Raw genomic sequence first — 18,271 nt, forward strand, 5'->3', positions numbered from 1 at the left:
GTATGCAAAGTTAGAGGGACTTGATTTACATATATCTCTTTAGCTATTGTCCCGTGCCAGTGATTTTCCCTCCGCATGCCAGTGTTGGCACACGTGCCGTGGGTTGCCGAGCCCCAGTTTTATTAACTTTCATTTGTACACAAAAGAGTAGCTTAGACAATAATAATAATAAAATAATTTACTCGTCTTAATAGTTCATTCATACAAGCAATGAATCAATAATGACTGCAAGACCCTACTTCTGACATTCGTCCAAGTCAAAGATTTCAAAACAACCAACCAATTTAAAAATAGCATTGCTTATAACAGAAGCTTTTATATTAAGCATGGCAGCAGCGAGCACTCATCTCAGAACAGATATGATTGAGTCTAAGCATCATAATAATGGAGTAAACAGATCATCATCCCCTTAAATAGTTCACTCAGATTCTAGCACGCACAGTTCTAAGCAGGACAGCTAGAACACATTTGGCAGCAATACTGAGTTTTTTGACAGACGAGGATAAAAATAGAGAAGGCGGTGGTAAAGTGTTGATGGCTTGAAACCAAGAACACTCTGTGATGGATTTGGAAGTGTTTAATATCTTTGAAGGGGAGGCTGGATATTCCCTACAGGGCTAGAGAGGGGTTGCCAGGTAAAGACTGAAAAATATCTCTGTAGGATGTTCAATAGCGTGGTCTGGTACTCAAAGAGAAATAAAAAAGGCTGCTGGCCAATTCAATAACACTGGCCTTTTGGAAAGCACACAAACACACTTTACTTCACTCCCAAGGGCCTGTGAAAAAGGAACCGAATGTTGTTAGGTAGGTTGCTGTGATAATAACAACACACACGTAAGGTCAAATGCTTGGCTGTGGGAGCACAGAAAATCGCAAACTAAGACTCCTAATAAACATCTGACATAAGCTGAGGAACTGTGAGTCACCACATGTGGAGCTGCTAGCCACAGCTGTGCAGGAAGTGGATTGAGAAGTAAGTGAGAAAATGTGTGTGCTGCTTTCACCTTTAAGCATTATTTCTAGCAACTGTGATGTAAATAAAACCCTTTTCTTTTGCTGTTTTGCCCCTTTCACCACCCATGACCCTCTTACTGAAAAGGTACAGCTACTGTAAACCACTCAGCACGAAAAAACTGCAGTGGATGGGCCCTAATGAGAGCTCAAGAATCATTGATTGTGTGTTAAAGACTTTGTGAAAATGGACAGTGCAGTGAAAATGCAGTCATTTCATTTGACTTTCCATACAAAAAAAAAAGTACGTAATGACATTTCCAGCGGCTCATATTTTTTGGAGCGGCAGTTGCGCAAATGAGGTTGAGGCCAGTCGGTCTGGGGCTTTAGAGGCTCAGTTAAGGCCTCGGAGGAACTCCATCTCTGATCAAAACAGCTATCCTATGAAATCTTGCAATCTGCCTCACTCTGCATTTATATTGTGTCAATTTATATTGAGACAAGTGTCTCTTTTGTTTGTCGTCTATGGAGCACATGATTTTTTGCTAGTCATTTGCATGGAGCCAAAGTAATCTCAATGGCTAGGCTCACGGAAGAACAGAGAATAGAACGGGAAAAGCAAGAAGTAATGCTCAGCCGTGCTTGAGTTCTTAATGACAGGAGCACAAAAGTGTGTAAGTGTGTGTTGTTGTGAATGGCATGCTGAAAGGATACTTGTGGTCAAAAGTATACCAAAGCCTAAAGAGCCAGGCGCTCTCCTGCTTGGTCTTGCTCTGCCCTTCTGCCTGGGTTCCATCCTGAGGAGAAAGAGGAAGCAATTCTCATTTGTATAATGTAGGGAAGGGTTTGGAAACCTTATAATATACTATATCATAAGTAAACATTCAGAGAAGCACTAAATTAAGATAATTCAGAGTACAATTCATCATTGATGCAGGCAAAAATAATAATTGAATTGATGTTACAAAAACTGACTTTAGAAGTCAATATATATTTAGCCCACAGCAAACAGCAATCCAGGCTGCAATCATGTCCGAGGTAGAAATAGAGGCTGTTCAAATATTGAAGATATTTGGGAGTAAATCCAAGGTTTAGAAAGATGACACTTTAAATGTGAGCTCTTTTAGGTAATACAGGCTTAAAATTGCAGTGTGTATTTTCTGTGCCCACAAAAAAAGGCAAAAATAATGAAAGTGAAAATATATTTTCCATCTACTTACAAGTCACTTTTTACAAGTCCAGTATTACAAATTACAAACTGACTCCATTTACATCTAATTTGCTGTCATTATACGGTTTTATATTTAAAAGATAAAGTCAACCGATGTGGACGAACAAGAGAATGCAGTCCCATGTAATTTAATTATTTCACTACTGGCAATATAATACCATATAGAAAAATTCAGCAGATTTTTGAAAGGGTGGAATGAAGTCTGATAGTTAACCAGTTATCCTAAACTAACAGTTAACACACTCCATATTCATCAATTGACCCGGTAAATGTAGTGAAATCTTAAGTCTCGCCCTGTTTAACTGGGTGATGAATAGGGCGAGACTTTTTTATCCAAGTTCACCTAACCTTGAGTTCAGCTTCAACTTTAGCTTCATTGCACTTAAAGAGATTACAGCTTTCTCAAACAAGCTCACAGTAACACTATACCGCAACCTACCCTAAGCTTGCTGTATTCCTTTAGCGTTAATACTATAGTGAGGACCACTGTTAATAAGATTAGATGTGTGACAAAGACCACAAGTGTACAAAGTGTACCACAACAAAAGAAAAAAAGTATGCATGCTCATTAGGGTTGTCATGATACCCAAACATTCAATAGTTGATCCCAGTGCAAATAAAGCTGCACAATTTTCATGTCAAAGCAAAAACAAACTAATAAGCTCCCGAACACACTACTTTGCTAATCACTACTAATAAATAATCCTTATTTATTATTTTCTTGCTTTCTATATTTATAGTTAGCCTATATATTGTATATATATATTGTATATCTTAAAACCTCTTAAAGTAAGGATAGCCTCACACTTTTTTTACATTACAAAGGGTACGGCGTCAAATATTAAGCACTATAGCATTACAGTACAAGTTATGTAGAAAATGTTTTACTTCTATTATATTTTACTTTTTTAATCTAGCATACTTTTAACATAGTTGTATCAGATGTTTGTGTTGTCAAAAGGAAAGCGAGAGACATAATGGTTTGTCACTCTCAAACCACTTACCATATCCTGCTTAGGCAATATACAGAAACACACTTATGTCTGTTTAACAGCTTACTAAAAATGAGCTGTTTTTCCCACTATTTCCCACCATTCACTAAAAATAGTGGGAAACAAAAAGGTTCTCTCCCCTGAGTTAATTTATTTTATTCTTATGAAAAGCAGCCTGTAGGGAACATTGCTACAAACTTCTTATTATTTTTGTCTTAAAGGGATAGTTCACCCAAAAAGAAAATTTCTCTCATCATTTAATTCAACCTCATCTTTTATGTTCCACAGAGTAAAGAAAGTCATACAGGTTTAGAATGACTTGAGAGTGAGAAAATGACAGAAAATCTGGCCCAGATTGTTAGTTCTACCTGTTTACATTTACCATCCCACTATGTTTTTCAATAAGTGTGTTTGACCGCTCACGGTCAGTCGCAAGCACAAGTACTCTTCAAAGAGCATGTAAACTCTTTGACTACTGATACTTCACAAAGGCTACTATTGCTATCTTTATGATTTCAGCATCAACTTTGTACCAAAGTACCAGTACTTTTGACATCCTCAGTATTCATATTACTAGTGCGTGCAGTCTTCTAAATGAGTGTGTCCTTGTTCTTTTGCAGAAGCAAAGATGATTGGCTTCTACTGATCTGATTTGTCTCATTGTCCTATAATGGAACCAGTTTAAACTAGGATGAACAGAGGAGAAACGTCATTAGTTTCCAATGTGTCCACTGCTAATTAGCTTTGCCATTCTAATTTGAGTAACAATACATGATATAAAAAGCAACTTGTGTCTCTACATTGCTACATGAATTTGCACTTCTTAAAAAATACCCCAGGGTTTCAAACACGACACGGGCAGCAGTGCAAACGCACAATGCCAACAGCTAAGAGGCTTCAAGGTTGTTTGCAACTTTGCATGGCCCCTTTTGAAGGGGTTCATAATCTTTATAAGGATCGTTGCACATTTTTTTAAAGGCAGAAACCCGGAAGAATGAATTTAAATGTGGTTTTGGGGTAGCTATATATATATATATATATGAGGTTTCACATTAAAGCACAAAAGGAAAAGTATGACGTGGCGGCAATTCAGAATGAGTTTCTCATTTTCCGAAAGAAATGCAAGTGAGATTTGTCAGTGTAAAACCATAGAACTAGGGTGTTCTGGTGGTTTTTAAGATGTTTGCCAAGTTCTTCCTTCAATATACATGGAAGTCTTTGGAACATTATAAGACTGTTAATGTTTAAAAAGCAAATTCTTGCACCACTCATGTCCATTGCAAAAGTTTAATACTTAAAACATAATGATAGTAAAAGCTTCATTGGCAGGAGGACAGAAACATTTTGAGACTTACTCCCTGAAGGACCTGGAAGCTGTCCCCACATGGCTGAAGATCCTGATCGGGGTCCACCCCAACTCTGAAAGAAACAGAAACTGAATGTCAGTCTGTGTGTGACAGCATTTAACCCATAGTGCAAAATGCAGCCACATTTGTGTCGTGACCTTTTTAGCAAAGCCCACGAGCAGCAGCACGATGAAAAGACGAAAGATGCAATAGACTCAAGCAGAGAGATATTGATCATGTTATGATCTTATTTCACGCAACACATCTACAGCAGCAAGGCAAGGTTTACACTGGGAAGTAGTTACAGAAACGGTCTACAGACAATTCCACTCATTTGTTCTCTTCGGTTGGTCACAGGCTTAAACTTCTAAGACAGAGTTTTTAATATAATCTAATTAGGATAAAACTACCACTAAATAACAAGTAAAAAAAAAAAAAAAAAAAAAAGGATGACCAAAATGTCGGTACCATATCGTTTACCGTCTGATATTGGAGATATTTGTTTATCAGTAATGTATCAATACACATGATATATTAAATTGTGCATGCTCATTTCACCTATTTTTACATTTACATTACTTTGCCATCATCTTAATTTCACTTAATCTAAATACTAATTTACTAGCACTGTTAAATATAATCTGAAAATACATATAACATTGTGATGCCTAAATACACTTTAAAAAAAAAATTTTCATGTTTTATTTTGTATTTGTTTAGTCAAAGTATAGAATTTTAATATCGATCTTTCATTGGTTAATTTTTTTATTATTTTCATTTAAGTTGAAGTATTTAAATGACTAAAAGTGAAATAAAAATAGATTAAAGTTCAATAGAAATGACTAAAATTGAACATTTAAAAATAAAAGCTTCAAAATATTAAGAAATACTATAATAGTATATAAATAATACTAAAATAACTGATTGATTGGTTATTGGCCATAACATGATAATAGTTATTGGCTTATCGCTATCAGCCAGAATTTGAATATCAGCGCATCCCTAAAACATCTATGGGTTGTTTGGTGTCTATGTCATTCAGATGACACGTCATTCAGTTTTTTCTGTGTTAGTGGATGGTTCCTGGCCAGAATGAGCAGCAAACCTGACCAGACTTCTGTCTGTAGTGGAGACCAAACTTGTGTGAACAGCCAGACATTCGCTTGACTGGCTGAAATACGAGGAGAGCCCAGCAGACCTTTAGAGCTCAGAGGGTGAGATTCTGCTGAGATAAGTGACACACTAGGTGAACTTTCACTTTGGCCTTTGAGTACATTTACTGATCTTTGATCCTATGGCTCATCTTTCATTCTCCCTCTCAATTAAAGCAGTGGATATGATGTGGCTACTGGCTTTTGAACCCCAAGGATCAACAGAGACTTCATTGTGATGTTAGACAGAGCTTGAGGGTTAGCAGATGCTCAGGCATTCTGAGCCTCCAGTGCCGCCCATGTGGACAAGCGCCAATGAAAACAAAAAGAGCTGACTTATCTGTCTTTGCGCTCACAAGTAGTTAAACCTTTACTGAATGTCTTATTTTTTCAAAGTCAACGAGGATAATTTGTTTCTCAGAATGTCGGCGACATTAATTAAAATAGAGGAAGGAAAAAAAAGTTAACATGCTTCTGCCAAAGCCAATGACGCATATCGGCGACAAACTGGGTGTCTTAACAAGCTGCTGTTGTTTCTACCACGTCTGGAAGAGAACTGTCTGTAAAACAAAAGACAGTTTTTACTTCTCGATGGTTTACAGAGTTGTCCAAACAGGACTTACAGCTCTGGGTTGATTTGCTCACACGCAAGTTGCTTTGGGGAAGGGTAAAAATTGAGGTATTCAGAGGAGGAAAAGTAAGAGACAAAACAAAATAGGAAATGGAATACAAGGAAGTCAATGAATATAAAACAACATAAACATTAGGCTACTGTAACGGCTAGGCCCAGAATGGCCTAGAATCCCAGAATGCAGCTGGAGACTGGGCTACATTAAATGGTCACAAGGAGGTTGAGGGAGAGTATAAAGTGCCGCCCCTAACCACATTCTATGCTGTACGCACACGGAAACATTTCAGCATGGTGGATGCTGAACACATCCTTCCTGTAAGATAGTCAGAACACCTCTCGCTGTCAGCCTGTGTACGGTTGCAAATGTACTGAAGCCAAGGACAGCAGATTGTTTGATTTTAATGCAGGTATAAGTGGAAGCTTATTAATTTCAAATGCCTAATCTCGTTTCTTTTGATATCTTGGTATTACTCAACCCAGTGTCGGGTCTTTGCCAGTGAGCTTTGAGTAAAGATTTCCTTCAGCACACCAACGTGAAAACAGGAGCGACAGCACACACACACACACACACATTCTTTTAAAGTGACTCCCACCAGTTTTAAAAACAGCCCTGGAAGAAATGCACTGGCACATCATGGAGACTAACCACTAAGAACAAACATTTGAGTGTGCTAAGGAAGTTAACTGCCTATAAAATGGTACTGTAGAACACTATACTGAGTAAAAAAGAAGATTATTACAGATAATAGAACTGATACCAGACAGTTTGACCGAAAGAGAAACACTGACAAAGCAAAAGAAAACTATCTTGGCTTGTCTTGGTAATTAAGACAATAAGTTCTAAATATCCTAAGATAAATAAATTCTGTGTAATTAAAGGATAAGTTCACCTCAAAATGAAAATTTCCTAATAATTTACTCACCCCAATGCCATCCAAGATATCCATGTCTTTCTTTCCTCAGTGGGAGAGAAATTATATTTTTTGAGGAAAACATTTCTGGATTTTTCTTCTAACAATGGACTTCATTGGTTACCATCGTTTTTAAGTCCAAATCAATGCAGATTCAAAAGTCTTTGAAGTGTTTAAACGGGCTGTACACCATCACAGCTGAAGAAGAGGTTGTTATCTAGCGAAACGAGAGGTCATTTTCAATTTTTTTTTATAATTTATAGACTTTTTACCTTCAATAGTTCGGATTGAGCTGATCAACAAACGGACAGGGAACTACGTCATCACGTTGAAAGGTTACGCCGGCGCCGGCAGAAGTACCGCCCCACTGTTTACAATGCGACCGTACGTAGGAGGATAGTTCAAATAGTATTGTTTGCCATTATATATATAGTAATAGTATTCAGTGAATATGAATATGAATAGTATATGAATAACATTCTGATGAATATGAATAGTAGTTCAAATAGTATTGCCGGCGCCGGCGTGACCTTTCAACGTGATGACGTTGTTCCCTGTCCGTTTGTTGATCAGCTCAATCCGAACTATTGAAGGTAAAAAGTCTATAAATAATTATTTTTTTTTGAAAATGACCTATCGTTTCGCTAGATAACAACCTCTTCTTCAGCTGTGATCGCGTACAGCCCGTTTAAACACTTCAAAGACTTTTGAAACTGCATTGATTTGGACTTAAAAACGATGGTAACCAATGAAGTCCATTGTTAGAAGAAAAATCCAGAAATGTTTTCTGTTGAAAGACATGGATATCTTGGATGGCATTGGGGTGAGTAAATTATTAGGAAATTTTCATTTTGGGGTGAACTAATCCTTTAAGAATTTTAAATGGAGTAAAAAAAATTTTTTATAATACTAATAATTTATACGAATCACACCAAATGGTCCATTCTCTTGTTCCATTTAGTTTTCTACCAAATGTTTTATTACGTTTTTTTATACTCATTTAAAATTCTTAATTCATAATATGAATGATGTGTAAGGATTATTCTTTTCAGTCTGATGGTATTTTACTATTAATTGAAATGCGTAAATCTTGAAAAAGGCTTAAAATTGTTTTGAGTGTAGGATTGGTTATTTCTCCATTCATCGTGCACTTTGATCTTTGAAGAACGTGGACAAACAACTATATGACATACTACATGAAAGGTAATATCCGAACAAGCATAATAGCACTTTGTCTTTTGATGGTTTCAGACAGGAATCTTCAATTCAGTGCATCACTATAAACAAAACAGGATAGTAAGAGGAGTAAAGCAGATTTAGCAGGGACACTGTACAATAGAGAGTGTTAAGCAACCAAGACGTGAGTGTTTGATTAAAGCAGAAGCCCAGACATTACAGTATCAAACACCCACACAAACGACTGCTTTTAGTGTGCAGTTTACCAAGTGAGGTCAAAAGGTCACCACCACCTGTACAGGACTGCAAAGTCCCTCATCACCTGATGTAACTCCGCAGTCTACGCAGCCTCTCCTCCTCGGCAACAGAAGACTCTCCAACCCTGAGCACAACACACAACTCTTGAGACCAGCCCTGCAAACATCAAACATCCTGACAGCTTCTACTCAGAAAGGTTAGAAAAACTTCAAAATCTGGTATGTTTTTGGGTCCATGTATTGCTAGTTGTGTTTCTTGGAACATATGGCATCACATGAAAAAGTAGCACAGTTAAAAATGTTGAGGAAATTAACATTCCCAAAAGAGTGATATAATGGTTAAATGGTCTGTTTGGGCACACTGAGACAGAAGAAATCAAATTATGTCGATCGAAATTCGTTTAAACTCTTCTGCAAAACAGACATTTCCTTTCCCATACATAAAATGTGTTCGGTGCTTCACATTCCTTCTATGAATTGGCCCTCTGTGCTCTGAGCTCAATGTTTATTGAGTAAGTGGAACCTCTCAGGACTGTTCTAGAAAAGGGAGAACTGGCCAACACAGAGGAAGAAAACCAATACAGAAGAGAGCCTTTTGGCTTCAATCTTGAGACACAGCCTCCAACCACTGTCAGGCCATTTCAAAAGTGTCATAATACTGTATATAGGCTTTTTTCTAGCATTTTATTATATTATATTATATTTATATGCTTATTTATATTTTATATATATATATATATATATATATATATATATATATATATATATATATATATATATATATATATATATATAAAGGGCTGTTTTCGACTAAGGATTTTCATAGTCGAATCTGATTCGTTAGATTTTGCCGTAGTCGACTGATAGTCGAACCTTTTTTTTTTTTTTTTTTTTTTTTTTTTTAGATAGCAGCTAGATTTTTTCCATTTTAAACAAAAGAGCTAAAAAAAAACTAAAAGAAAAACATGGTGTGTAACAAATACCTTTTATTCATTTAAAGCCAGATGAACATAACATATCACACATATATCATAACATTTCATAAACATGAGGAGCAATATGAGAGGGAAATTTGGTGATCGTTGTTTAGGTACATTAAACCACGTAAAGCTTTTTCACGCCCATGAGAACCGTGTGGAGTCAACTCACAGCCGCTCCGCTGCCCTGCTGAAAATGTGAAGCAGAAACGCTTAATATCAGATAACGTCCATAATAATTGGACTCTGGGTTCGATTTTTTTACCATTTTCAGTGGTTATGAGGAGCAATATGAGAGGGAAATTTGGTAATCATTGTTTAGGTACATTAAACCACGTAAAGCTTTTTTCACGTTAGGACTTAGCCTATATATAAAGCCCATGAGAACCGTGTGGAGTCAACCCACAGCCGCTCCGCAGCCCTGCTGAAAATGTGAAGCAGATTTTTGAATACATTTTTATTTATTTACATTAGTAAGCTACAGGACATCGTCTTTCAAAACATGACCTGCGCGAAAGCGGACAATATTTTTTTGTACCCAGCCCTTCTGAAAATGCGAATGCGTCTCTGTCCCCAGCACATTTCAAACCAAACTGACGCCCATGTATTCGACTATGAGGTTCATAGTCGAATCAGACCTCTCCGAATCGAATCGTCGAATCCTCGACTATTAGAAGTCAGCCCTAATATATATATATATATATATATATATATATATAAATTAAACAAAATGAAATGTTAAATTAAATATAATTAAAATATTAAAATACAGCAATAGTAAAGTAATACAATTACCACTTGAATACCTTTATGAAAAACAGCACTTAAAGTGAATGTAAAAGTGGCCATGCTTTGCATTCTGATCTTTTTTTTCCTTTCCCCAGCACTCAGACATCACATTGACAAATGCCTAAAAGTACACCATCGATTCCAGTTTCAACAGGAAGCTATAAAAAAGCCTCTCTTTAATCTCAGGTGACCTGGTCAGCAGTGGCAAAAAAAAAAGCAGTGGCATCCCATCTGTTTCTTTGAGCTAAACCTGAGCCTCTTCTCTAATTCCCATTTACCGGTAAGTACAGGAGCTTTGCAAAATTATTTCAACGAGTGATCTGATTGCTTATTTTAATTGCACATTGATTAGCCTGTAGTTGCCCAAAGCAGGAGACAACCGCAGTCGAGTTAAGAATAGCCTGTATGTGTGAGTATTGGAGAGTAGCCCTCACTCAACATGGAAAAATGTAGCGTGAGCAAGTCCAGGGGTCAATTGTAGTGCATTTGTGGAAATGGAAACCCTTTAGAGAAAAAGAGAGAATTACATCCATCAAATTTAGTTGAAAAGTAGAACAACAAAAAGCCAGCGGTGGAATCCCTAAATGCTCAGGAAACACAGCTGGCAGAAAAATCACTACTGTTAATACACTAATGCACCATGAGACCCGAGGACTGTTACTCTTACTGAGCAGAATTTAAAATAAGACAAATGCCAAATGTCTCCTTGAACTGCCGGTGTATTGTCTGATTATTGTCCTACACCCATTATATATATTTTCCTAGCGTTAATCCCACTCATTTGCAGGGTCCGCTTCATCAAATTATCCGCACACACACATTGGATTTGGCACAGGTTTTACGTCGTATGCCCTTCCTGACGCAACCCAGCACTCACACACACTCCTACGGCCAATTTGGCATATCCAATCCACCAAACCTGCATGTCTTTGGACAGTGTGGGGGAAACTGGAGCACCCGGAGGAAAAACACACTGACGCGGGGAGAACTTGCAAACACCACACAGAACAGACTCCTGAATCAGCTGGGCCTCAAACCGTAGACCTTCTTGTTGTGAGGCGACAGTATTTTCCTACACCCATTAAATTGCCCAAATTCATGAATCTAAAGTTGCTGTGCTGTAACACTAAAAGATATGATACTTTATTTAGGGGGTGCATGCACACAGAGGGGAATGAAAGGTCCTTCAAAAAGAAACAGGAAATTATCAATATTTGCAATATCTTTGCATCCAGTACATGTGCATTTGCATGCAGTGGTCCTTACCAAAAAACATGCCACATTGATGAGTAAGGACTATGCACTAACTAAGGCTAAGGTCTTATTTGCTATGTGGCTGCTTACTGGCCCAAGTCCTTTCTTCAATGTAAGTTTATGGATTTTTTTTTCACCCATTTTATCATCTACAAGGTAAAACTCGTAAGTCTGATTGCAAGTTATATGAAATGTTAGGGTTTATTAAAAATTCCTAACCTAAATGATTGCAACAGTAAATTGCAGGAACCTCACGAGAACAAAGCTACGCTGCCCTTTCACCATGATAAACACACTGGACCAGTGGATACACAACTGGACAATACAATCTTTATGCTAATGTTATGATTTGTATTAGCATTGGTTTTAGTGGTATTGACGACTTCAGCAGACCGAACATGAACTGTTTACAATGCATGATTGTTTACACAACTTTTGTTTTGTTTTGATTGTTTGCAAAATTTTAGCTTTGGTACAGTACCAGCTCTGGCCTTAGTGTTAATACAAAATCTATTCTTGTTGCAACAAATAAAAAGCCTCAAACATGTTCTAAGCATTGTGGGCCTTTAGGTGTGTCGGTTCTCCTCATTTATTATGTACGCAAACCCTAGAGATGGTTGTGTGTTCTGAAATATTCAGACCAGCCCGACTGGCACCAACAACCCAGCCATGTTCAAAGTTACTTAAATCACCTTTCTTTCCCATTCAGATGCACTGTTTGAACTTCAGCAGATCACCTTGAGCTGCTGCCATGTGATTGGCTGATTAGATATTTGCGTTAACGAGCAGTTGAAGAGGTGTACCTAATAAAGTGGCCAGTGTGTGTATCTTTAGTTCATTTTTTATAGTTTTATTTAACAATACCAACACTGGTTCCAATGCAAGAAAAACAACCATTCAATGTTCAAGCAACATGAGGGTAAATAATGACAGAATTTGAATATTAGGCTGAAATATCCGATTTAGAAAACAAATCCTACTATGAAAACTTCCTCATGCATTTGACATCTGTTATAGTTATGGTTGCTAAATATTCAGCATCAGTGCATTGTGATCATGATCCATGGGATGCAGTGCAAGCTAAACAAACAAGCCTCCATTAAGAGTGTTATGTAGCAGCGGGAGACTCAAGACAATTACAGTTATGAACAGTCTATTCTTACTCCTGTCCGGTCTTAATTCCAATGCATTAGCTCTCAATTAAGCAAAGCCATTTAGTTGGTGTTTGAAAAGAATTTAAACCCGTATCGCCCTGATTTGTTGGCATTAAAAGACAAAAGCAACTTGTTTACAGAAATACTGTTGTTAACGCAGCTTAGATTCACCTCGCCATGTCCATCCTACACATATCTGCGACTCAATGAGTGCACAGCAGTTCTGCAGATAATAATGTGAGCTTATCAATCCCATTCTACATCAGCTGCCATCAGCACTGGTCCTCAATAATCCTCTTTATTCTGACAAACTAGCAGCACTTATTAATGGCGCCGTACCAGCCAGCCCCTGCTGGGGACAGCCAGACAAACACCAGCTATTAGTGGCATAAACAACTCCAGCTCCTTTCCCCATCTGCTTGGGTGCAGAACTCTGGTTCAATTTCACCTCAGAAAAAAACAAAATGGAAGACTGCACAGTTGACAAACACAGTGTGAAACTAACCAGTCTCAATGATGCCAGTTATACCCTCTATATCACCCCCCCAAAATTATCTTGAGAGGAAGGAAAATCAAGGAAAGGAAGGAAAATCACGTGACCTCATTTGACAAAATCTGCTTGATTAATAAAATGAATAAACATGTTTGTGGTGAGTTTTTCAGCCATCTGCTGGACAGTCTGTGTAAGTCTATCCACCGTACTATTTGAAAAACTCAATTTTACATTGTCCAAGGGTACGTTTACCAACAACAATGTACTAAAAACAGATGACAACGTTGTCAAAACGATCCCCGTTCACACGGATCTGCGAAAATGACTAAAAAGGCTGCATTGTGCATGCCAGGCCAGTAGTTGTCAATATCAATTTGTTAAGAAACACCCCCACGAACACGTAATTTGCATGTGGGAACATGAAATACGAATGCGCATGACGTCACATTTTTTCACAAATTCTCGTTTTTGTTGTTTACATGGAAACGGTAAAAGTATCATTTTCAAAACCTTGCACTTCGGAACCCGTTTTCAAAAGCTTGTGTTTTCAGGCCTCCAAACACGTTGTTGTGTAAATGAACGGCTAAAATGCATAAAAAGTTTTTAAAAAGTGTCGTGTAAACGTTCAATGTGATTTCTAGGGTGTTGCAATGCTGTTTCTAAGGTATTGTTAGTACATTTCTATGAGGTAGCTTACTGGTCCAGGTCAAAAGAGCCCACCCAAAGTCTACATGATGCTCTAGGGCTTTACTATCCTATTTGTAAACACTAAAAAAATCCCTAAAATGTTCCAACGAACAAATTATAAAACTTCCATGCATGAAAAATGCTCCTGAATCCATCTCACTCTAAACAAAAGCGTCAAATAATGCAATGATTAAGGTCTTGTGAACTCTGACCTGATATGTAGCCAGGACAGCATTGGCGTGGTGCCTCCTCCAAACACCCAAACTGTGAAGAACACAATGAGCAGGGTCGTGGTGAACATCATCTGTCGCGCGTATGTGGCGGTGTCGCGGATCGCCAGAGCGAATGCCATTGCCCCTCGCAGCCCTGCAGAGTAGAAACACACACACAGCAGTCACAATAGATTTTAGTAAGAATGACAGCGCTGCTACAAATAGAATGTTAGTGAACTTAAACAGGCAAACAGAGCCATCACACTCGATCAGATGTTTTAAAGGTACTGCACTTTGCTGCCCTTTTAGCTGGGTGGTGTTGCTGATCTGGAGGGAGCTGCTCCACATCAAGAGCCGTTATTAGAGATGTTCTGATTCTGATGGCTCATTTCACTCTTAATTTAGATCTCAATAACCTTCAGCAGGGTGCTGAAACCTACCGAGAGTTCACATCAAAGAGTCTGACACTAAAGGACACTAGAACACTGATTCCATTGATTTATATTCTACTTAATAGGCCTTTATCTCATTTCCTGGTTTCGGAACGTTCGAAATCGGCAAGCAGTGTACTCGCACTTCCGGTGGTTACTTAGCTACCTGAAAAGTAGGTCAGTAAACTTAAATAAAATCGCGATATAGACCAGTGTCTGTCAATATTAAACATTTAAATAGGAATCAAGCAGTTCTGCGTGTCTCTGTGAATGAATGGCACAGACACGCTGTTTCATTTACCACACACACACACACTGAGACACGCATGACGCTCGCGATGTTTTCAGCCTAACGTTATATGAGGACATTAATGCACTTCATCAACACAGCCGCTCTGAGAGTCACTTCAGCAGCATTTTAGCTTCATTTGAGAAAAACTATCATCATATCATAAAACACAGAGAGACGGCACGGCAACCCGTCAAAATAAAAGTTTGGTTTAACCTTTGAAGAAAGTTTTGCTTAAATCATTACATTTTAAATAATTGGTTATAACAATTTAATTAAACCATTAAAATGGAATCAAGAAAACAAACAAAAAAAGAAACTTTTGGGAGATGCGAGAGCGAAGTAGTCCAGTGATAATTAACAGGCAGCCATGGTGAACGCAATAACCGGAAGACGCAGTACACTGCTTCAGCAATTTTTCGCGGCTACTTCCGGCGTTCTATTGTGATGCGATAAAGGCCTATTGTATTAATTAAAAATAGTTGTGTTATCTTCAATGTAATGCAAGCATCAGAGTAGAGGAAGTAAGCCAGGTGTGGTCACCATACCTGCAAACATCATCATGTGCTGAAAGTTTCCACGGACTTTGTGTCTTCGGCCTAGGTTAATCAGGAAAGACAGGGGGTAGATGTTCAAAGCCCGGCCGATAAAGATGGCTATCTGGTAGTCCAAATGTTAAGGAAATGTCTTCTCACACAAATTAAATTTTAAAGGAAATTTAGACATATATTACCATCCAAAAGTAAGACATTAATACTTTTATTCAACAAGCATGCATTAAATAAACCAATTTTACATGTTACAAATGCTGTTCTTTTGAACTTTCTATTCATCTACGAATCCTGAAAAAATGGTGGTTGTTTTTTTGTGTCAAATAAATGCAGCACTGGTGAACATAAGACACTATTTCAGAAATATTAAAACCTCAAACTTTTTAACAGAGTTGTAGATTGATACTTTAAATTGTTGGTTAAAAGTTTAAAAACAAAGATAATACTGAAGATCAATTATGTAAACTGGCAAGAATCTAATGTTGAATCTGGACAACATGCCAGTTTACATAATTGATGTAAACTCAATTATGTAAACTCAAACTTCCTTTTGGCAAGCTTCAAAAGGAAAAAAAGTACCATAAAAGTGGTTTGTATGACTCTATAGTTCTGAACTATAGATTCATACAAACCATTTTTATGGTACTTTTTTCCTTTTGAAGCTTGCCAACCATGGTGACATGGTTCCTAAAATAATAGAAAAGTAACTAGCTATTTCTTTAAAACCTGTACACAATGCCTCCTAGTGGTCATAAATCACAAATAAAAGAGGTGATAAAACAGCCTTGAATTTCCCCAGATGTTCTTGAGTCTTTAAAATGGTTTGGTTCACAGGGAAATCATCTGTAACGTGCTGTCAAACTCTCAAAATTGTTAACTTTCTGACTGAGGTGAATTCTAGAAGTTAACAAGCTCCAAACGAAACTGGAATGCATCTGGATGTTGAAGCCACATATGTTATTTTTACTCCTCCTAAAATGGTTAAAAAAAAACATATGAGAGCATGTTATACCAGCTCCCAGTAGTCAGATATGATAGTGCTACTTTAACACTCATTACCACATATATGGCCCGCCACAGAGGAGTAGCGGAGCATCTCTTCAGCAAGCCGAAGAAGAGCAAACTGCCAAGTTCATTGCACAATCTTCTTCATTAACAGTAGTGAGACTAAATGATCTTAGCAGTGCTGATGCCGCTGTCTCTCCTAATGCGGTCTTTGATCTTGAAAAAAAGCTGACGATATATAAAATGCAGCTTATATCAGTTTCTTTCATTGATGTGAACTTCAAATTTGCATATAGCAAATAGAGATCGAATTTATTTTTGTGTGTGGAGACACATTTATGTGGCCAAGTGTAAATGCAACAGTTTTAACAAATCAGATAGCTAGCTGATCAGTAAAAACACATAACGTGACCAGGTGTAAACAGCTCAAAGGATACAAAGGCTCCAACAATGAAAATGGGGCTGAAGACGTGATTCTGGAAGGTGAAGAGTGCCAAGCCCATGTACGAGAAGATGAAGTTCTCTGCCAGGAAGTGCAGCACCTCAAACAACTGCAAAGGCAAAAAAAACAAAAAAAAAACACCACACATGAAGTCGTCTGCACCTTTCAATCCGCACAGTTGTTCAACGAAATGGCACGTTTTTAAAATCAGGTCCTAACTGAACTAGAATTGCATGCTCCTCCTCTCTATACTATACAATGGCTTTTATAACATATTTTAGCTATAAAGCTGACGCCGATATCTTACATTTTTGTTACTCTAGTCTATAACTTCATCCCACAGACTGGAGCTTTGATAAAAGGGAGTCTGTCCCCCTGGAGAGAAATCCAGTACCATAGGAGTGTCGTAATTACTGCATGCACCCCAACTCGCTTCATCACATTGCACCGCTCTGACGACACCACAGGGGTGCTGGGAATTCATTTAGCACTATCCCTCGACTTACCGACCCTCTTATATCAAAGCTTCTTTTGAAGTAGAACACGCAGGGCCTCCCATCCCCCCAAAAAAATCCTTCCTACATAACTTATTTTTTCAACTTTGCCACAGTTCATATCACTCTGGTTTTATACCAGCTGCTCTGACAGCAGAAAAACAGAATCCAATGTTCATGTATTTTCCCTCGACTACAGCAAAAATATTTTACCTGTTTAGTACGTTTGGTCGACTCCTCCGAGAGATTGTTGTAGGTATAGTGAGCCTGTGTGATTCCACAAAACAGCACAGCGACAACACCTGGAATAGTAAAGGAAATCAGCATATGTGGCTTTTTGGTTACAAGCGTAGGATGAGATGCAATTTCAATCCAGGCTGGAGGTGGCCAATAAAACAATCAAATGACAAGTGCAAATGAGAGCACACATTTACACATCAAGGATGTTAAAGTTCAACAATATTAGCCTCCCAGATACAGCAACACAGAGTTTACAATTTTGGGATTTTATTTCACTTGTATTTGCATTTTGTTTGTTTTTTTAAGATTTATTTTTGCCGTTTTTGACAGTAAATCTGGAGAGAGGACAGAAAGCGAAATGGGAGAGAGAAGAGGTGGGATCAGTAAAGGACCACAAGCCGGGACTAGAAGCGCAACTGCGCCACATGTCGGAGCACTACACACGAGGCTATCGGCTCCGACCATGAATGTTCAATATTTTCATGCTAATAAAGCACATTAAAATTTAAAGTCCCCCTGTAGTCAATAATTGTATCCCTTAAAACTCATCTTTGATCACCAAAATTACATATTTAAACGTTCTTTCCTTTAAAAAAAAAAAAAGTAT

The 18,271-nt window shown here is 37.8% G+C and overlaps 1 protein-coding gene across 4 annotated transcripts in view; it reads right to left on the reverse strand.

Moving 5' to 3' along the window:
* The window catches only part of slc9a7 (solute carrier family 9 member 7), a 41,039-nt gene that overhangs the window by 7,174 nt on the left and 15,594 nt on the right, over positions 1-18,271 (reverse strand). For 2 of the 4 annotated variants that reach the window (XM_084129661.1, XM_084129662.1), the window contains exons 9-15: positions 17,638-17,726; positions 16,926-17,039; positions 15,481-15,592; positions 14,213-14,366; positions 8,712-8,771; positions 4,530-4,593; positions 1,666-1,748 (exon numbers count right to left, since the gene is read on the reverse strand). In XM_084129661.1, the coding sequence (XP_083985787.1) occupies positions 1,666-1,748; positions 4,530-4,593; positions 8,712-8,771; positions 14,213-14,366; positions 15,481-15,592; positions 16,926-17,039; positions 17,638-17,726 (676 nt within the window). The remainder of the gene's footprint in view (positions 1-1,665; positions 1,749-4,529; positions 4,594-8,711; positions 8,772-14,212; positions 14,367-15,480; positions 15,593-16,925; positions 17,040-17,637; positions 17,727-18,271) is intronic. The other 2 variants (XM_084129663.1, XM_084129660.1) reach the window with 1 other exon arrangement.

This window comes from Abramis brama (assembly GCF_963993115.1).
Source record: "Abramis brama genome assembly, chromosome: 11".
Classification (NCBI taxonomy): Eukaryota; Metazoa; Chordata; class Actinopteri; order Cypriniformes; family Leuciscidae; genus Abramis; species Abramis brama.